The 22351-nt window shown below is 44.3% G+C and overlaps 1 protein-coding gene across 1 annotated transcript in view; it reads left to right on the top strand.

Moving 5' to 3' along the window:
* The first annotated feature begins 350 nt into the window (after positions 1 to 350).
* Positions 351 to 22351, top strand: part of cdon (cell adhesion associated, oncogene regulated) — a 41807-nt gene continuing 19806 nt past the window's right edge. The window contains exons 1-7 of the mRNA XM_080460447.1: positions 351 to 807; positions 13507 to 13640; positions 14990 to 15265; positions 15768 to 15914; positions 16484 to 16627; positions 16717 to 17007; positions 17104 to 17373. Of these exons, the coding sequence (XP_080316573.1) occupies positions 13568 to 13640; positions 14990 to 15265; positions 15768 to 15914; positions 16484 to 16627; positions 16717 to 17007; positions 17104 to 17373 (1201 nt within the window). The 5' untranslated portion in view covers positions 351 to 807; positions 13507 to 13567. The remainder of the gene's footprint in view (positions 808 to 13506; positions 13641 to 14989; positions 15266 to 15767; positions 15915 to 16483; positions 16628 to 16716; positions 17008 to 17103; positions 17374 to 22351) is intronic.

Raw genomic sequence — 22351 nt, 5'->3', positions numbered from 1 at the left:
AACTGGACTGTATGTGGCCAATGTGTCTGATACAGATATTCTTTGCACATAAAATGAATAATATGCAAGGAAAATAAAAGGTAACAGGATTAGAGTTTGTACTTTTACTCGAGTATTTCAACAACAGTATAAGCATGCACGCTGACTTCATTAAAGATGTTTAAAAAAAAGAAAGAAGCCCGCGCTCAGGTGAGTGTTCTGTCTGCACGTGCAGGGACGGAAGGAGGAAGTTATTTTCTGGTTAGATTGTAAAAGTGGTTAATGCGCAGTGTATATGGTTGACTCCCCCCTCCTTCTCTCTCCCTCTCTCCGTCCCTCCCTCTGCAGGAGCTGCGGGGTTGTTGGGGCTGGGACATTCCTGGTTTGACGACCAGCCATGATTTGCTGAGCAATTCGACACTGGCTTCAAAGATGCGTGTGTGGAGGAGGCAGCGGCGCTAGAGACGGAGAGCGACTTACACTCACAGTCGGAGGAAGACAGCCGGAGAGAAGAAAGGAGGAGAGACCGCGGACTATTTTTGATTTATTTATTTTTCTTCGGGCTTGAAAGTTTGGGAGGAAAAAACTCCTGAGTGCAAGAGGGGGGGGGGAGTTGTCGCACCTTGGTCTCCCGAAGCCTGCGCTGCGTCCTCGGCTCCGAGACGTCGCTCCTCCAGCCTCCAAGCCTCCGTCCATGTTCCTCCCGTCGTCACGCACTTCCAGCCCGTTTCTAATGGAGGGCCGTGCCACGCGGATTTGCCACCGGGAGAATGCGTCTCGCTGCTGATTCACCCGACGTCTCGCAGCCTTTGCCCTCCTGCAAGAGAGGTAAGACGGAGGAGGGGAGTCCCGGGGGTCGCGGGGCCGGCCGCCGGAGCCGCTGGCCCGGGGAGTCTGCGCGCCGGGCGGTTTGTGGAGGGAATAAAAGTTAGTAAAGTGGGATTAAAAGCCAAACTGTTCCAGTTCTTTCCCCCCACATAGTGTTGAGTTTTCCTAACTTGAGCCGAGTGGTGAATGGGGGCGCCCGTGTACATATAATAATACCATAGATCCACACATGAACTATACTTTTAATGGACTCGTTACAATTTAACTACTATACATTTTCTAGAATACTTTCTCCTGACGTTACGGCTTACTGCACATTCCCCTCTTTATTTAGTCTCCAGATTTCATTCTAAGCCATAACTGGAAAGTTTTGTTTTTTTTTCCCACTTAAAACATTACGATCAGCTTTATTTCTCTGGCGTTGTTGTTTCCAATGTGAATGAAACAGACAAGAAAAAGCCTAAATATTTATTTGGTAAACAGTTCCACCTCCAGTTTACTCTCCAAAACAGATGACCTGCGGCTGCATTTCTGCTTCCGACAGATGAAAGAACATTTATTTAAATTTTTTTTGAAGTATGGCAAATAACTCCCTCCTCTTAACACACTGCTGTCACCTCCATAAAAGTGTAAAAACGTTTTTTATTTTTCATTTTTTGTGTGCTAAAGTTATACTTTTACTGTACAGTAGATCTGCTTGAGGAGCCAACTGTCAGCCACATTTACCACTGAGCAGAAACATGGTGGCTTAGACTAATATTTGAAGTTGTGTGTGCATGTGTGTGTGTTTTGTCCGAAGACAGAGAGCCTTCATTGTTTCAGATGAATCCCCCAGAGGGTGTCATAAAATGTTGGTTTGGTAAATCAGTGTTAGTGTTGCTGTGAAATCTGGCAAGTGCACAAATCACAGTGCAAAGCGAACACACTCTGGTACCTGCCTGCTGGAAGTCAGGCCAGCAGCAGCACGCTTTGTACACAAAGAGCAGAGATACTGCAGGCATGCAGGGGGGACCCCCCCCCCCCCCCCCATTTTTTTTTTTTATTATTTAAACCACTTAGGAGAAAAGACAAGAGATGTGTGAACATAATTAGATCAAGATCATCAAACAGTCTCGGCTTTGTTCTCGTCTGCTCGGTTTCGTGTGTTCCTGCCGCCGTCGAACTCCTCTAATCTTTCCAGAGCGGGCAGTTTTCCAAAAACAAGAGATATGGTTGAAATGTCATCAAAACTCAATGCTTGCAACGCCTGACTGGCTGCACAAGTGTGAGCACGAGCTAATTTCACTTAAACTTCGCACTACTAAAAGTCTTTTAACTGTGTGATATCACTGTCATATGCCAGATTCCACTTAGAGTTTAAGCTTGGATCAGTTAGATTTAGATTAAGAGGAACATGTGTTTCATTATTGAACGTAACATGAATTATTCATGACATTTAACTAGTGATAGATGGAGTTTTAAAAGATATTAAAAGGTTTCCATGGAAAAAAAAAAAAAAAAGGACAGTAGTGCCGTTACAAGTAACGCATGTGGTGTTTCCTCTGTCCACCCTCATCGTCATCATAATCATCATCATCAGATCAGAGCCTCACAGACTTTTGTTTTATAGGGGTGACTCTCAGAAAACTGCACACTTGAAAGTTATCGGGGACAAAGTGTTGGATCCCTCTCGAATGCATGACATCCAGTCGGTGGGACACGCATGGCTGCTCTCAGATTAAACACTTTCAAGTTCAAACAGTTGCTGGCGCATTGTTGCGTCGGTGGGAGGACAAGGAGACACTTCCGATGGCTTTCAGATCCTCTCAGTGCTCCTCAATACCGGGTGAGCTTTTGACAAGGGCAGAGAGAGATTTAGTCTTTGTGTTTGGGCTCAAGAGGCTGACGGCGTTCCCTTTAAAGGAGCAATCCAGGGTACAAATATTGAATTGTTGAACGTTTTTCGGTCGCTACTTTTACAATTCTTCCATTTTAAACTATTTGTGATTTCATATATTTTATCTCTCACTACAATTATAACTACATTTCATCTTGGTTGCCTTTTTTGAACACTTACATTTTTTAAAAATGTATTTATGATAGAATATTTGTTTTACATGGAAGTAAAGCTTCTGCAGTTAGAGAGAGAGTGAGAGTGAGAGAGAGAGAGAGAGAGAGAGAGTTAACGGACGCTTCTGAACAACATAAATTGAGACATAAATACCTGTGTTTGTATCAGCACTGTGGCCACGCCTGGAAATTACGATTGAATCGGACAACGGCAGCCCCAGAATATTTTTTATTTTTTGTGTGTGTTTGCTTTCACAGTGTTTTTAGGAGGAAATTAATAAACCATTAGTGGCTCGGCTCTTATCAGACAGACCCGAACAGAGCACAGCCGTGCCATTAAGAGAGCTTGAATAATGTTTGAGCCATTAGGGTGCTTGTTAATGATAAACACATGTTGCTGTAGGAGAACTATGTTAAGTGGGCAATTTGAATGTAAGCATGTGTAATGATACCAGCCCCTGCTCTCATAATGGCTCTCTTGATTTCTTCTGATGCAGTGTTACTGCCCCAAACCGCATATGCACCGATGATGACAAATTATTGTGGGATAGAAGCAACCGAGGTGGCACACAGGTGTTACCCATACCAGTGAGGCTTTATTGAGGGTAAAGGCAAAACGTGAGGTCACATATAGGTTCAAATCTTGTGGGTTTGGCATTAAATTGAATCAACAGTTTTCATTAGTTTCGTTATAATTTTATAAGTTGTAGTCATCAATAACATAACTGCCTGACAATATCTTGGTTTAACATCACAGTTTCGTATGTTTTTTCCTGTTATTTTGAGATTTATGAGATTTCACAGGATTTGACATTTTCTCACAGATTTGTAGATTTAAAAAAAAACAAAAAAACTCCTACCGCACAGACTTGTGAGCTGCGGCCAAACTTTCAGCTGTTAAGAGTTTCAGTGATGGATAAATGGATGGAGGTCTGCCTGAGGTGAGCGTGGTGAGCAGAGGGTGTGCCTAAGTGGGTGACTATAGTATATTTTGGGAACCTCCCACATTCTCCCATTTTTCTTATGAGATACAGATTTGAGGCCACGATGCAAAACCTCAGCCGTGGCCATGAAGTGAAATGAAGTGAGTTTGAAGCCTAAATCGCAACGTGGTTCGCCTGTTTATTTGGTTTCGCACTACAATCCGTTATATTTTTGCACCAAAAAGATCAGCCGATGGAGAGTCATAAAACTGTGTTTGAAGCAGCCTTGTTGTTTTTCAGAAATCTCTTCTTGCGAACCCTTCTCGCCCTCTTAGGGAAAGAAAGTCGAATTTAAAGGGACTTTTTTTATGATTGGCATTTGACCTTCCGAGAAACTGTTCCCAAACTGAAACCTGGCTTGTGTCTTGACTCCGTCCTTGCTCAGGGATTGAGTCATACTGCACCGTTTTTTCACATTTTCTTACTGCTGGCCTTTATTCTGCAAGCTTCAGCTCTCATTCGTCAAGGATAGACTCGGACCTCAGGCCCCATTAGATGGACGGAGAGATTTGGGCAGTGCGCCAGAGACCCCCCCCCCCCCCCCCCCCCCCACACCCCCCCCTTGTTGGAGGATCCAAGGGGGTGCTGATTGACAACACCCAGCAGCCATGAGCAGGGGGTTTCTGGGAAAGATGGGCAGGTCACAGAAAAGAGTTTGGGCTCCTGCATTGTGCACCCTGTAGCTGCAGCAGGAACAAATGAAAGACTTCAACTTTCCACCTCTGCAAAATTTATTCCAGGGGACCATCTGCAAGTAGAAGTGGATGAATCGAGGCCGTGTTGAAGCAGTAGCTGAAAGGTGTCGCTCGGGTTTATATGAAGCTGTCATTAGCAGCACCTCTTATCTGCTCTGAGCTCACACTGTCATTATTTTAACTACACAACCCCCCCCCCCCCCCCCCCCCCCCCCCCCCTCCCCCACACACACACACCATTTCTTCTGTCCCCCTCCCCAACTCTGACAGATGACCAGACGGCACTGACTCGCTTTCCCACCCAAGCATGTTTCTCCAGGAGGCAAAGGATAAGCCGTGTGCTTTCTCCGGTACAACCACTCTGAAATGTCAGCAGTGAGCGGACTGTCGCTCGACGTGTACACCGGCTTTCAACACACGGCCGCATTGAGTTTCGCTAAAATTCAGAACCTTGAAGGACCTGAAACTGGATAACGACTTTCGAGGAGACTTGAGAAATGAAATGAGAAACATCAGGCCGTAATTGTTAAGACAAACAAACAGGTTTTTTTTTTTTTTTTGAGCAGCAGAAACAGATGTTTCCAGCCAGCCACTGAAATGCAGCGGGACGAAGGCCGTACTGGCCGGAGATAGGCAGTCCGTGGAGGTCTGCTTCTTCTCTGGAGATGGTTTGCATTCTGTTAATGTATTGGAAACACAGACCTCCTCCGCTATATGTGTATATATGTCTTCAATATTGATAAGAGAATGTAAACCAAGACCACACGCGTTGTCCAGGAGGCTTCAGAGAATGAAAATGCCTTGACAGCACATGGTCCAGCAGTTTGTCTTTTATATATACTACTGTAGACTGTAACATACTTTGTTGCTTGTGAGCCATTTGCTGAGTCTTTTTTTCAGCTTTTTGGATTAAGGGCTGTAACTTTCTGTAGTTGACTTTTATTTATGAGCTCATAATCATTTAAGGGAGTGCCTTTTGGCTTGTGCAGCTACAGTATATGTGCGTTTTAACGTGAGGCAGATCACCATTTGCATGACTTGAGAACATAAAGTTCATCCCAGGGGTTTGGTGTGGAGTCGTACGAGATTTTACCCGGGATACAAAACAGCTAGTTTGTTTTTCCCCTTATCGTCAAGCAAATGCAGGATGAAACCCATTGTTCTGTGGCCTTGTCTCATGTCATTTTCTTAATGATTAGTCAACCCCAGGGAAGACTTGAGCAAGTGAACTTGTGAACCGAACCCTTGCTGACAGCTCGAGCAGCATTTCAGAGCATAGGAGGGTCCCCCCACCCCCCTTTTTTTTTTCTTTCTTTCTTTTTTTTTTTTTTTTGCATCCTCAGCGTCTTCCTGTTTGTAAGATTCATTTCTTTTTCCTTTCCTGTAACTGACCCTACTAAATACGTCTGCCTCGGTCTGTCACCTCGGCGCGCCGGCCCCAAGAGTTAGCCCTTTTTCTTCTTGAAGCTGCGAGTAACCGCAGCTTTCTATTTCAAATGTTGAACCAATAAGTCACATCTGACATGGGTTTTCTGTGAACCAGAATGTGTGTGCTGTTGAAAAGCTAGCTCAAGGATCAGCAAGACTATATTAAGGCAAAACTAGTGGCTGGCACTCCCCTTCAGCTGACAAACAGGCTTCTTGTTTGAAGGGCTGTTTTTCTCCCAGATCAGAGTGTGAGGCAGTGTGGGTACTTGCTGCTGCCGCTGCCCCTGCTGTGGTTGTGGGTGCCATTTTGGGCCTTCCTTGCTACAAGATGTGGATTTTTAGGGAGATATGGAACCCCATATTTTGAAAAAGTAAGTCAGGGGGAAGACATAAAAGATTGCTTCAAGTTCCTGCTCTGTTCATGCTGTGATCGTAGTAGATGCAATTGCGATGGATGAAAACACATGTCCGGTTTTTAATGAAGTAAAATAAATGATTGTTGTCTTTGTGGCGCTCCCGTACAGAAGCGAACACACACAATCTCGCTCTCTCTCTTGCACTGTTTTGTTGTCGTCATGAAGTAATGTTTCACTTGGCGTCGTCACAATGCCAACATCATCCGTCAAAATCTCTTCTCACCTTCAATGCTGCAGCAATAATTGACCCTAAACATTTTTGGAAGAGAGACTCAGATGATGTTGATATTTCACCACAGAGTTTTTTTTTTTTTTGTGATCAATTGATTGCCGCACAACAAGCGTGGAGTGTTTCGAAGAGGTTCGGATAAACATTTAGACAAACTAAATAAAGCATTTACACGCTCGGTTTGGGAGTGCATATTTATCTTTTTGCCCTCAAACTTGTTCATATGAGGGAGCCGGTTTGTTTGTTTGGGTTTTTGAAGAAGATCTGTTGAATCGGTAAAGAAGATTAATTATATTAAACTTTTTTACATGTGCTTGTTTTTTCCCTGCCTGCTGGCTGTGGGGTGCACTGCACATGCAAGTTTCTCTGTCATCGATCCTCCCCCCCAAGAATTATAAATTGCCATTACTCTATTATACTCGCAGATTAAATTGATCATTCAGAAAAATGGAAATACTTGTACTTCCTTTTACACGCCTACTGAGGGACAAAAAAAAAAGTCATACTGGTTTGGTTTTATTTGTAGTTAAAAAAAACAACAAAGAAAAATGGATTCCGCACCAAAACACAACATACACACCTGCCTGATCAACATGTGCTATGCTGATTATAGTTATTATAGGTGCATTTTTACTAGTTCACCAGATCAACCAACATAAACGATGGAAGAAATCTTGCTCCTCTAGGCAGGTTTTTCTTTTTTTTTTTCAGCCAGGTGGTTTTAAATACTGGCTTTGCAAAACTCAGTTTCTTGTTAATATCTGTTCAAACACCTTGTCATTTTGTTTTTGTTGCACATGTTTGAGATTTCATTATTTAATGTATGTTTGAGTTTGGAAGTGCTCTTGGTTGGCAGCCAGGGACCCATCAGGAGGAGACTGAACAGAAACTGTTGTCTGCGTCTTTGCAGTGTGTTGCATGGAGACGCAGGCGGTGAAGGAATCCAGGAGAACTGGGGAGGGACGGGGAGGCTGTGCAGAGGGGATGGAGGGAGGGAGAGCCTGGGGGGGGCTGGATCTGATCACTGTATGCCCATACATAACCCACACAGCCACGTTTGAAAACACAGATAATATCTCCACTCCTCCAAAAAAGGTGGACATTTTCACATTTTTAAGACATTTGGCAAACAATCATTATTCCCTCCCTTGCATCAATGTGTTTTCCCATCATCTCTCTAATCAGGACTGATACAGAGGAATGTGAATCTGTGGCATCCTGCCCTGGTGCCACGGCTGCACAATCCCAGCTCCCTTCTGGCTCGCTGTGATGAATCAGACTCTTGGCACATGCTGGAGATCAGTGTTATAACACACCCTGCGGGCAGGAGGGCTCTCTTGTGCATTCCTCCTTTCCATCAGAATTACCTTTTCGTCTGAGCAGACGTTCCCCCGTGGACTGAAAGGCCTGTGAAATCAGCTGGAAGGGCCCAGGGAGCTCAAACAATGGGAAAGGGTTGTTGGTTACATGCGCTTTGCAAAAGGTCTCGAGGTGGCCTTGTATGGTGGTGATACCCGGGGATCTGTTTCCAGTGTCCGAGGCTGCTATTGAGTTTCGCCCCATGGTTAATCCCGCTGTTCAGGACCTTGGGAAACAACCATACCTCTCTACCCTCCTGTGCCTCCCCCTAACAGATTCCCAGGAAAAACAAGACATTGCAGAACAATCGCCAATTAAGATGGGTCTTACATACTGTACCATTCAGTTCCCACTTTCTCTCTCTCTCCCGTCTGTCTGTCTTTCTACCCCCTTCTTTTCGCTGCACTCTCGGCTCTCTGTTTGTGTCCTCAGCCAACAAGCCTCAGGGTGGAATTAGCGCTGTCTCCCAGGTCCCAGCCCTGGCACTTTGGGAGGGTCAGACTTTGGTGAACGGAGGCAGTGTGGGGAGGAGGTGGGGGGGGGGGGGGGGGGGGGGGGCAGGGTTGGTGGGGTGTGTGTGTCCTTGGTAAACAGGGCTTTGTGGGATGTGACTGTCTGATCCCCAGGGGCCTCTCCTTTCATTCCTTCTCTAGTCTGATCCCACACCAAGGCAGTGTAGTCGGGATCCAGACGTCAGTGGGCTCCAGGACCTGCTCGGCCCCTTTAATCACCTTGCACCTCCCGGACTGCCGATTCTGTGTCCTGTTGCAGACAGATACATGAGATGTCTCCACAGCAAGTCCTTGAAGATGTATCTCATTTGTGCAGTTTCACACAGCTGAAATGGTTCATTGAGGAGCCTTGCATTAGGTTTCTGCAGGATCTCGGGTTCAGACGAGGGCAGCCGTTTTGTCTTAAGGATCCACTTCACCTCTTGAATGTAATCCTGTCCTTGCTTTTTACTTGTAAAACAAAAGAGACCCCTCTTTTTCCTGTTAATTCCCTCAGTTCGTTCCAAGCCATGTCTCTATTTCTCTCCTTTTCTTTAGCTCTCCCCTCTTCTGTCTAAGTCTGTCCCACTTTTGATAACATCTCAATCTTTAATCAGACAGAGTTTGGCCATACCAGAGGCCCAGTGTTTCCACTCATTAGTTTCTCTGTGGCCCCAGGCTGCCTTGGTGGACTCACCCATACCCATTCAAGAAACCCATAATGGCCCCTTAGACTATGTTCTATCAGCAGGCTCTTCCCAAGTTTCTGGGCCGAGCTGAATGCAGTTGGGCTGAATCATCAGTCAGTTTTGGCAGACGTGGATGCCATTATCTGTGTGGCTCTATCTCTGAGCCAAATAAAGACACATAAGAAAGGAGTTGGGGCTTGGCAACTTTTCACCTCCCAATGAATGTTTCACCTCTTTATATGTGCGTCTCATTTTACTCCTCTCCCAGAAAGATTTTCTTTCTATTTTCTCTTGTGCTTTGCCACTCATCATCCCGTTTTGAATCTATCTCCCATCTTTTGTGTGTGTGTGTGTGTGTTTGTGTCTTTTTTGTGTGTCCTTTGCTCTCTCACTTGCTCTCTGTGGATCTGAGGAATGTGTGCGCTGCAGATCCTCTGTCAGTGAGATGTGGGGCGAGTGCAGACAGGTTTGGGGTATAGCATGTGAATCAGCTTCAGTGCACAGGTCAGATTAGACCATCATACCAGAGAAGACGTGCTCATTCTCCTACACCCCACTGATCTCTTCCCCTTGATGTCTCTATTCCAAATGAGAGGCCTTGCTCCATTTGGGGAATTCTGTCTTGTGTCCTGCTTTTCCACTACAAATCAGATTTTTTTTTCTGCATTCTTGCATTTTTTGGTATTGATTCCCAGCACAGTCAGGATCCGTCAGCTCCATGATGTTTTCTCTTGACTTTCATTCAGCTGTGCAGTCTTGTGAAGCAAAGAGGCCAGGCCCCAGCACCAGTTGTGACCTGTTCTTCCTCTGCCCTCCAGGTCTTTGATGCTTCGCCGCATTGCTTTTGTCCCTGTTTACCCAATATGACAAGGATATGGGCCTGCCCCACATGGGGGCAGATGGGGTTTTAAGTAGTTCCTGTGGAGAGGAGGCCAAAAAAGAAGTGCAGGTGCTAACCACCCCTGGTACTTGAATCCCTTTCCCTTCCCTGAGGGCAGCCTGTCAGTGTGTTTATTTTCTCCTGTGTCATCACCAGGGATCCCTCTTGTCTTACAAGCGGATAGATTGTTCTATTCCTGTGTCTGAGTTTTGTATTTCTCCTTGGATAGATAAATAATGGTGGTGCTGCTCAAACACTGTATATCCTCCGGAAGGAAACATGACAGATAAGGACCAAAAAGTACAGAAAACTTAATGCTCAGAGTCAGTGAAGTGTGTGTGTGTGTGTGTGTGTGTGTGTGTGTGTGTGTGTGTGTGTGTGTGTGTGTGTGTGTGTGTGTGTGTGTGTGTGTGTGTGTGTGTGTGTGTGTGTGTGTGTGTGTGTGCTCTTGCTTTGTTAAGCCAGGTGTCAGTCAGACATTTGCCAAACATACATGGGTCAACCCCCACTATTTCCCTAAAAAAATAGGAACTTTTCCACTTGAACTCACTGACATTCACCTCATTTATTTTCATAATCTGTCCCTGTGTCTGTGTATCAGTTTTCAACGGCGCACAGTTGTTTTTTTATGGTGGATGTCTCCTCAATTTATAGCTGACAATCCTACCCTGAGTATGGCCATGCATTCACAACATAAGTGCAAAACCAGAGTGAAACACAAGATCAGAGTTGGGATTGGAGAAAGAAATCTGGAACACAGATTTTTTTTTTTCCTCTTCCTTTAAAGTAGTAAAATCTCAGAGTTTGGAGAGAATAATGGCAGAGGAGGGAAAAGAGGTGGAGATGGCTCTCAGACTTCATTTGACAGGGACTTCCGCTTTGTCAAAGGGCCACTCCAGCTTTTGTTTGGGTGTCTACTCTGAAGGAAACAGACTTACCTCTCCATGCTGCCAGTGTTGCCAGCATTGGGACACGTCCCCTTGATGGGAGATACAAGATATCCTCACGGTGTCTGTCTCCACTGAGGAGGCTTCATGGTGGCGGATGTCAGAGGAAAGCCAAACTGATAAGGAGCAGGAATGATGCCCTTGTGTTTCCTCGTTGCGCCAGATCGATGGGGCAGATAAGCAGCTGTGTGTGTTTACACAAGGGCATCCAGTCGGAACTTTAGTACCCAGCTGGCCCCCCTGCTGGGAGGACCAAACCAGTTGTAATAAGAGAGTGCGAGAAAAGTAGGTACGGAGAAGGAGAGCTACTGGATCAGCCTCGGTTTTATCATCATACCTTGTGCCAAGTATACCCCTGCCTGCTTGTGCATTATCATGGCACTGTTGTTATTTTTTATAATTATATATCATTATTCCAGCAAAGAGAAAGATAGTTTCCACTGATGACATGGGGGCAGTGTGCAGGGCCTGTTGCAACCCGTGGAATGGAGAAACGCCGGGCTGTAAGATGTGGGTTTGATCTGCCTGAATGAGCATCCACACGCTAAAACTGAAACCTCAAATGCAAAGCATATGCTACATACATTATATTTCCTAATCCCAAAGCTAAAAGTGTCCCTTGTATGATAGGAAGGTTCAGTTCATATCTGAAGGAAAAGCGTCTAACAAATGTATCATAAAATAAATTGTGCAAAAACAAGGAAAACCATGAAATTGTGTGTGAGTGAAACAGAAAAAGCCAGAGATGACCTCTGGAGGCTGGTCCAGGGCCACCAGACACCCGCTGGTTCATCCTCTTGCTCTGCTCTTTCCTCACCTCTGACCTCGGGGTGAGAAGGGGGCGTGAGCTAGGAGCCAGAAGAGTTTATTATTTCCTGCCGCTTCTCTACTGCTCCTCTTGGGATGCCCTCAGAGAGATTGTGTTACAGAGAGCCAGCGAGATGAAGGGAGTGAGACTGAATACATGGACAGAGGCGTAGCAATGCCACAACATTCAGAACGACCTCAGAAAGTCTGCACGCTTGTCATTTCAAGTAATTAACATTATAATTTGACTCTGTGGATCTGAATTAATAATTTGACATATCATTTTTTGGCATTAACTGTACTATCATCACTTGGTTTAGTCCTGCCTTGCAGGACAGTGAACGGAAACCCAGAGAAGAAAGGAAAGCTGCAGCATGTAGATACAATTCAAACATTTGCAGTGTGTCTGTTTTTGGTTATTTTTTGAATATACAGTCGCATTGATTGAAAGGTTTATCTGTGTTTATTTTGAACCAGCACTGTCATCTTAACTTTGCTCTGGGTAAGGGAGGTTTGACGCGTTGATGATAGTAAACAGATATACTGTGAATACAACTGCACAAACCTGATGTCATGTGAGAAACAGAAGCTTTTTTATTTTATTCATTATTATGCAATCATAATTAATAATAAGTTAATAAATGTAGTTTTTGTAATATTTTTCACTAATGGTCAAGAACATTTTTTCTTGTTTGTTAATTCAAATTCGGTTGAATATTTGGCAACATAAATACGCTTCTGGTGAAGTTTTCAGATTTGTATGACTGCGGTGACCAATATTACAAACTTCACTTTAAACCAGTGTCAGGGCTTCTCAATAGAGACTTTTGCACATGTCGCTCACTTGGATCGCATTTTTCTCACCCGATTTTCTAACCATATTGCAGCCTGAAGAGGAGGTTAACCAAATTGACCCACTGGATTGTCAAGCAGATGAAACAATGATCAAGTTAGCGACTGAGGTTGGGGAAACCTGCTCAGCCTCAACAATCCCACCCAGGCATCACGCTTTTAATTTGACCCACCCTTCAGCCTCGGTTGGCCCTTCCGCTAATGTCTGCGAGCCACCGAAGCGCCGGCGTGAATATCACAGCTGGACAGCCATTGTCCCTCCGGCCTCGGGCTCAAACCCTGGTTACCAACCAGGAACCCGGGATCAAAGCTTCCCTGGATTACCCTTGGAAAAAAGGAGGAGGAGGTGCTGCGTTGGGAGGGGGTCGGTTTGAAAAGGATAGAGGAATGCTCCTAATTACGTGCCCTCCACTCCTTTTCTGTCTCTCCCTTTGGCTCTTCTCCGGTCTCCCCGTGTGTGTCTGGCCTGCACTTCAGGCTACAGTGAACCTATGAGGACGCAACACAGTGTGACAAGAGAGTGATATTAAGAGTGAGGCGACAGTCTCTCTACAGCTACTCCATTAGCGGCAGACCTCGGCGGCCCGGTGGGAGAGAAGCAGGCAGAGAGGAGGCTGGACATTCCAGCTGAGCACAGACACTGCAGGGGTGAGGAGAGGGGTCAGAGGAGAGGGTGGGAGGTGGAGATCAAGGAGTGTGTAAAGAGGATGTGTCGTGAAGATTAGAGGGATTGTCGTACAGGATTCATTTGAGAAATCTAAAGGGCATTTTCTTCCAGCTCGGAACCACTGACAACATGCTGGCTGTTTTTATTTTCCTCCGCTGCGCAGCGCCCTGGTCTGAAGTGTTTCCTTCTCGCTTGTGTTTTTTGCAGGTTTGCGGACGAGGGCACGCACACCGTGCAACACGGCCGCTGGCAGGGGTGAAAGTGCACCATGGACAGTGGCCTAAGGGTCCTCCTGTCCACTGTGCTGTGTCTCAGCCAGTCTCTGCTCATAAGCTGCTCATGTGAGTCTTTGCCTCATTTTTGCTTTAATCAATGCTGCTGTTTTCATGCTGCACAAACAACTATTTTGATATCCCGCGGAGTGAAATTATTGTTTAATGACAAAGGCGTGGCTTAGTGCGTCGACTGCACAGAGATGATCACTAACTCTGCAGCTCAGCGCAGCATTCATGCACGCTTTGATCAGTTTTTAGCTGCTGAATTGGTTATCCTAATGTACACCATCCAACCACAAATTAACTTGGGAACAAAATAGTAATTACAGCTGCTGAAGGGGTGACTGTTGTTTCTCCGAATTATTCAAGACAGTAAAAATCAGCTTAAATTAGCAGAAGCATTTGTGTGCATGTTTCGAGTCGTGTGAAAACAAACCCTACTCCAGGCTTTTTCAGCATGGTGTCAAATTTCGGACTCAATGGGTTGTAAACTTTACAGTATTATTTCAATATCTATCAACCAATATGTGGCCTCTTATCAGCTCAATATATCCACTCCTAACAGTTGACGATATGAAAGAACTTATACGTTTTCTGAATTTGAATGGAAGAAAAAAATTCAAATATCACTCTGAACCATGAATATTGCAGATTGAAAGCTTTATTTCATCCAAAGTACCACAACAGTTTCTTACAAGTTTCTAAATACATCTCTCGCAAAGGTTACTAGTAAAAAAAATTATCTGTACATCAATTTTCAGATTTTTCAGGTTTATTCATCAACTTTTCACTTTTATTCCCAGACTGTAGACACAAATATCTGTACTGGCGTGTTTCTTGTTATAAATTACAGTTAAAGGATCACATCAGCTGATGGTAACAGTTATTGATACCGAAGCGATGTAAATTGTAAGTTACATCTCTAATGAATGAAAACCAAAACTTCCTCTTTAAGTTTAGAATAAAAAAAATCATAGAGCTTTATATAAAGTTTAGTCATGTTGTCATTTTTTGGTCATTTACAAATGATCTGTGATCAGTGACATTGTTAATGATTAAGCTTGCTGACGAAGTGTAACAATAATATTTTTATGTGTATATGTGAGTACACACACACAAACCACAGCCACTGAAAAAGGTTGAAGGCATCATATCAACTTGAAATTACAAGAACAAAAAGAGAATTGGAATTTTTTATTAGGAGAAAGGTTGGATTGGCAGTTTTTAACTGTCAAAAAAAGTTGATTGTTTTTTTGTTTTTTAATTCAGTTTAACCTAGTATCTATACTTCTGCTCAACATTTTTCCAACTCTAGTGTCTCATTTTTAATACAGCGTTCCCTTCATTACAGAAGTTTCTAAATGTATGCGTTTCTTCAGATTGTGTCAAATTCCTTCTCTCTTTTCTCCTCACAGCTCAATCCCCCTTCTTCCGCACTGAACCGAGCTCCGTGGTTCAGAGTCGAGGCGCTTCCGCCCGCCTGCGATGTTTAGCGAGTCCTTCAGCGGTGGTTTCCTGGCGTTTCAGAGGCCTTCCCCTGGATCTGGACACGCTGCCCGGCGTGGAGCTCGGTGGGGGCTCCCTCACCATCTCCTCCCTCGCGCCCGCCCACGTCGGCGTCTATCAGTGCGTGGCACGCTTGGACCACGGGCGGGCCGTCGCCAGCCGCCTCGCTCGTGTGGCCATAGCGGGTACGGATACAGAGAATTACCTCTCTGTGCAATACTTCTCCTCGCTTCAAAGCAAAGCAGTGCATAAAGACAGGAAGTGGCCTTGAGAAAAAGGAAAGCCATTTTGAGAGTGCTCAACACTTAGAATAATGCCTTTCCTCAGCTGCCTGCTGCCGAGTGGCGGCCGGGAAGGAAGCAGTAGGACTTTTTTTTTTTGACTCAGGCAGCCTTCCAGATGCCTCTTGACCAGTATCCTTAATGAGCCTTGGGTTTTCCTGTGTGGTGTGTTATGTTCCTGCTGGGATGCTGCTTGTGTTCTTGGAGTTTGACCCTGATCCGACTCTGTATCAGGCAAGAGTGGAATCACTCACTGCAGCAATAAACAAAGCCTGCGATCCAACACAAACAATTCAACTCAAGTGGTGCTTGTCAGGCTCCTGAATCTCAGAACATAATACACTCCTGGTGTTATTCAGTGAACGCAAGGTTGACCAAAGCATATGTTTCTTTTGTGTGCTTACAGAAATCTCAGAATATAAAGATGGCAGACGGCGATCTTTATCAGCAGCTGAAGGCAGCTCTGTCGTCATAGAGTGTCCTCTACCGCACAGTGTCCCTCCAGCTCTTCCCAGACTGAGAGTACGAGGGGACTGGGTGGAAGTGTCAACAGGTATATTTGAAACTCGACCATGGAATATGTACATGAAAAACTCTGATCAAGAAAAAGGCCTGTTGATAGGGCTGTATAATATCTATAGCTGTAATATATAGCTGTGCCTCACACTTGTTCAGATAGTTAAAGTTTCCAAACGTGTCCAACCGGTTGTGATTATCTGGATTTGATCATTGTAGGGACTAATGCAGAATATAATACATATAATCAAACCAAAGAAAAAAACTTTTGCTTTTGAATATGTATTAGTGTAATTTCCATATAGATTTAATAGAGCTATTTTGTTGTTCAATGATTCTATCAGATGTTTAGTCTTCAAAATATTAGAAATAGTAGACTGATGTGTCCCACAAATCTAATAAAGTATTCACATCTATGAAGATGATTTAAAAGAAGATTCGCTTAATTGCTTTAAATCTTCTGTAATTCAATCATGTCATAATTGTTGATTAAGTTTTTTTTTTTTATATCTTTAATGTTTAAGTTCTTAAAAAGCTCTTGCAGATATTGTGGGAATATGCCTGTGCTGCTACTGAAATCACTGTTTTCACGTCTTTGTTTTCCAGATGACTATTTAATACTTCCATCCGGCAACCTGCAGATTCGCTCGGTTTCAGCCCAGCACCAGGGCATGTATAAATGTGGTGCAGTGAACCCTGTTACAGGGGAATCCATCGTGCAGCCTCACGGCACTAAGTTAGTAGTCAAAGGTCAGTCTGACGATTAGTGATTTGTGACATCTCAGCTGTACATTTTTTTCTTTTCTTTATCCCCTAATATATTTGTTCATTTTGTTTAGAGTCAGAGACTTCCTCCTCAGTGCGGATAGTTTATCCCACCAACCCAACGACTGTTTCGGTGCAGCAGGCGCAGCCGCTGACACTGGAGTGTGTGGTGTCTGGGAGTCGTGCGCCAGCAGCCAAGTGGTTCAGGAATGGAGAGGAGGTCACGCTGGGTCTCTCCCACCAGCAGCAGCACAACAACCTGGCCTTTGTGAGCGTGGCGAGACGGGATGAAGGCAGTTACACCTGTGCTGTGGAGACCGAGCAGGGACGGTTGACCAGCGCCAACTATACTGTGAATGTTCTCGGTAAGAAGGGAAACACAAGGAAACACATTGTTGTGGCGGCTGTTTGCCGCAAATAGTCTGGGCTCTTGTTGACGTTTCCCCTTCTCATTCACACAGAGCCTGTTTCTGTTACTGCGGCTCTGGGAAACCAGCTCGTCTCTCCCGGCTCCACAGCAAGTTTTACATGTGAAGCAAAAGGAAACCCTTCACCCAACGTCACCTGGCTCTTTAACGCAGATGCCATCGGCCCATCGCACCGCTTTCAGACGTCTGGACCCTCGCTTGTTATTACAGATGTGATGCCGCAGGATGAGGGAGTGTACCAGTGTCTGCTAGAAAATGGGTTCGGCTCGGCGCAGTCATACGGGATTCTCACAACTCAGTCGGGTATGCCAATATCAATCGTCTTTTTGCGTTTCGGGTTTTTGGGTTACAATGGCAAAAAACTTCCTTTTACACAACAGCCGTTAATCCATTTTTACAGCAATCGGTGAGAACAGCAGCTGAGAAAACGTTTCTACTTATGCATATCGTGATTACAGGCAAATGTTGATTTAGTTTGGAAATCTTTCAAGACAACTGTTGGCTCAGCATTAATGAGACGCTCCACCTTCAGCAAACAGCAGCTTGGTGAAATTGTAACAGAACTGCTCTTCCGTGGAGACAAAAGTGTTGGATAACGTTATTGCTAAACACTTTGACCTTTCTATTCATGGCGTTATCTGCTCTGTGAGTGGAAAAGACTCGGGAAGTAAAACAGTTGGTTACAATGAAGTCCTTACTCTGCGGTTTGCCTTCACACATGGAAAATAAACATTAAACCTAAACCTAAAAAAAAAAATAGGGAATAACCTTATCTTTTAAAAAGAATATAATTAGAGAATGCATGAGTTATGATATATTGTACAAACATACAGAGGTGTATCCACATTCACATCATCACAGATTCGTACAGATGCAAAATCTTTGAAGTTTCCTGTGTCTGTCTCGCATTAAAGTTTCACCTTTAAGTTTGGGCTCGACTTTTCCCTCCATCGTGAGTTTGCGTCATGGACGCTTTTTAAGAAGCTCCAGACAAACGCTGCCTTTGTGAATCATTACCCAAGTTTTTGGGGTCCAGTGTCAGAAAGGGTTAAGGTATCCCACCAGATGGGCTCTCCTCGGGCCTGCACATACAGTATCTGTGGGGAGTCCTGGCTTTGTGAGTGTGAATGTGTGTGTTTCTCTAGAGAGCTGGTAGGGGAGGCTCGGCCAAGGCCGCCCTCCTCCTGAGCCTTGAACTGAGCTTGAGCGTGAGAGTGAGCTTTGTGCACACCGTCGGGGATAAGCCCCCGGACGCTGGAATGTAAGGAGTAGCCGTGGAGGGTTATGACGAGGACCAGACCACCCAGCTGTCAACATCATACACAACTGCCTTTTATTTATTAACACATCATTCCCCCCTCCTCCTCCTCCTCCTCCTCCTCCTGTACACCTCCGCCATTCGTCTCCCCCTCTCCTCCCTCCCCGGCCAGTCCTCGCCAAGACCCCATTCCTCAGCTCAGCTCCCCTATCTGCACAGTGATTAATGCAGATACATGTGCTACATAGGGAGTACAAATCAGGCCGGGCCGTGCGGGTTCACTGCTAAACATTTGCTCTCTTCCACAAACCTCGGGAGGAAGAATGAGAGTTCATATCTTTTGCTGCAGACCACCTTTACACACACAAACAGAAAGCTGATAAGGAGGATCTGCCGCACAGGGGTAAACACTCTGCCCTGTCCTGTTTGGGTTCAGTTTTCTTTTAAGTACCAAATACAGGAACAGTATCAAACGCCCTTTGCTCTCGCAGTAAACGGTCCCATTGATTTGTGAAGTGCAGTCTCTTGTTGTAATTCATGGCAAACACTGATTTAAAACATGTTTGGGTTTATTTTCTGGTTTGATGTTGTTGGTTCCAGTACCATGACAACCCAGCAAATTAGGTTTCATTGCTGGGAGATGTGGTGTGTGTTTTCTGTCATACGCTCGTCAGCTTTGTCCCTGTCTGCTCACACTGTGCTGCACTGAAAGGACAAATACAAAGCAAATGGCTCCACAACTATTTTTTTTCCTTCAGTTTTTCTACCAAATTGTTAATAGAATCATTGTAGGGCTGCATCATATGATTATTCTCTTTACAAACTCGTTTTTTGTTGTTTCGCATTGGTTCATTCTTTTAAAAAACGGATAAACCAGTTGATCCCAAACCATCACATACACTCTAAAGTGACTGTTTTATCTTTTACAAGCCAATCCCCACATCCAAATCATGTTTATCCTCTTTATCATGGAAGGATTAAAGTAAATTGAAGTTATGAAACAAAATGGGAGAGGATCTAAGTTCTCTACATCATTTGGCAAATGCATGAAAGCCACACACACACATACTGAGAGTGGAAATATGAAAATATTCAATTGTGACTGAAAATGTTTGGTCGGATTTAAATGCAAGTAAAGAACTTAAAGATATTCAGAGGTTCTGATCCAGTGGGTGAGCACAGTTCAGACAGGTGAGGAGAGGACATTTCGACTCTTAACATGTTATTGTTTTGTAATGCCAATCTTTTTTTTTTTAAGAATACACCCAACTCACTAGTTAATTTACATATTGTACATTAACTGTAAATATAAGCAAAACATTTTAATGTGTTCTACATTGGTGTGAGATTAACATTGTGCAGTGTGGCTTTAGATTTGTCATGTTAATAGTATTTAAAATATTTGTTTGCATGTTAAGTAGCTAGGTTAAGTAATTGCTTTGAGGGGACAAATAATTTTATCCCACCCAAAGACAAAAAGTATCTAGCAGAATAGATGACCCCCCTCACAAAACCCACTCTGCCTGAATACAGTCATCAAGCAATCAATACCAATAATGGCCCTCATTGTAATTGGGGTAACTTGTATGTTAAAGCATAGTCAGGAAAAACTGATTTATTTAAATGAATGATTTTCTGTCAAAGTTTAAGAGGAGTAAAAGAATACTGTGTTCCTAAATATTTTTTTTATTGTTTCATGCATTTCCTCTAAAGTTTAGTGTTTTGAAGCAACCTAAAGGAGACATATCATGCTTTTAAATCCTTCCTTTTTACATATAAATCATACAGTTGTGGTCTATATAAAGCAGAACTGCAATGCTTGGGTCTGAATTCCTCATTATTAGAGCTCCACAGGCCCCTTTTCTACCCCTTTTCTGAGGTGCTTCTGAGAGCAACTCGTTTTGGGGCGGTCTCTTCAAATGCAAATGAGACACTTCATACCCCGCCTCCTCTCCAGGTTGCAGAGGTGACACTCGGTTCAACTCCACCCTGTTCGGCCATCTTTGTAGTTTGATAGAACAGATACAATTATCTAGCGGCGCAGAAACTTTATATTCACACATTATTTACAAAATGTCAACAACGGAAGATTTGTCCATCCAGCCATACATGTTGGAGCCAGAGTCGGACCCGGCGGAGCGAGATGAAAATGACGATGATGCACCTGCAGAACAACGTCTTCATATGGATGTAACGCAATGGTGTGTTACTATATTTACACTAACTTCTCCATCCATGCCCACTACTGCAATACTGCCTGTATTACAACGACTATTTAACACAGAAGTTACATTATAATCTAAAACGAGCACACAGCGCTAACATATGAAGACGGTGCAACTGCTAATGCTAACAAAACAATGAGAGGGACGTCTTATCATCACACTTTTTAGCGTTATATACAGCTTACCGAAGTGCTCTGTTCGTCGTCTCCATAGATAGAAGGAACTGACCGCTCAATCAGACGAAGTCTTTCGGCAAATCCTTCTTTATACTGGCGGAGGTTGCTGAAGCAGTCATTCTTGAAGTGATTCGCGCACACAAAAATGATCTTACCCACAGATGTGGGTACATTTCTGTGAAAAATAAAACTTAACCAGGCACTTCGAAAAGGTTCTGATGCTGGGAGACGGTGTAACGAAGCTTGTGGGTTACTACATCCAACAACCGAACATTTCGACTTATCCTCTCGTAACTTCGGTTGGACTACAAAATCGCAGCGAGAAACAAAAATGGCGGATTGCTCGAAGTGTCGATGTCCTAATTTGGCAGTTCCGCTGCGAATACTGTGACGTCATTGTTCAAAAAACGTAATAGAGAATAGAAAAATCGAAAACCGATCGCAAAATATGACCAAAACAGAATATAAAGATATCAACAGAGCACCTGAAGAGACTACTTTGAACTTTTCTGTACTTCTAAACACTCTAAATATACAACAAAATGCATTTAAGGGCTAAAAAAGTGGATTTAGCATGATATGTCCCCTTTAAATCAGGACCTTGAGACATAAACCAGTTTTTTTTTGTTTTAGGTCTGAAAGAAAAATCTTCATTTCACATAAAAATCTCAGGTGGAAAAAGTTTATTTGCGGCCATATAATTAATTGAGCCATCGGGAAATCATCTTCAGTTGAAGCACTTTAGGTGAAGATAATCAGTCAGGATTGGAGCAAATGCAGCCGAGCCTCTTGTCTCTGCTGGTAATCCTTTGTGATTTACCATCACATTCACTCTGAGGTGCTTTTCTCTAATGGACTGACTGACTTTTTTTCCTGGGGAGAACCTGGCGGCACATCTTTGAGCAGGTGTAGCAGTACTCAGTGGAGCGCTGTCTCTCCTCTTCGTGAGAATGGTGAGGTCTCTGTGTCCTTAATCGCCTCCTCCTGCATGGCCGTGCTGGAGCAGGAGCGCTGGCTGTGGTTTTCGCTGTGAGGAGTGTCGTAGGTTTGAGTGCGCAGAGGCCTGGACGTAGTGCTGAGGTCTGATTCTCTCCGGTATTTTAATGGTTGGTGTGTGGAATGTGCGGCAGCTGGCCGCGGTCCCAGGATCGGGTCTAGTGTTACCAGCTCCAGGCCTGTTTGTTTTACAAAGTGAACCGGTGCCGCGCACACCAAAAACAGCCTGAAACTGGACCCAGGACCCTGCAGTGAGCCCCCATGACAAGTCGCGCTGCCTTACCCTCGGTTCTCACTTGTCGTGGGCTTTGATATTCATTTCCAATGCGGTCTGACGTCAGCTTTGCGCCTCAAGGTGAAGTGAAACCGCTTCTCATGGGCCAAGCTCGGTGTCTTGCAAATGTCTGTGTAAAACGTCACCGGGATGCTGCCAAACCACCCTCGGCTGCAATAAGGACTGCATGAGGTACCCAGGTGAACCGCCACGGATTGAATTTGACTAAAACAAAATATGATGCAAACACCCAGCTATCTTGTTATTTTACACAGTTAAAAAAAAAAAACTGAATGTATAAACCTCATGGTACCAGCTGGCCGGAGCTGCTTGCGCACATCTGGGGTTGCTC

Source organism: Lipophrys pholis (genome assembly GCF_963383615.2).
Source record: "Lipophrys pholis genome assembly, chromosome: 3".
Taxonomy (NCBI): domain Eukaryota; kingdom Metazoa; phylum Chordata; class Actinopteri; order Blenniiformes; family Blenniidae; genus Lipophrys; species Lipophrys pholis.
This window is presented reverse-complemented; position numbering and strand designations above follow the sequence as displayed.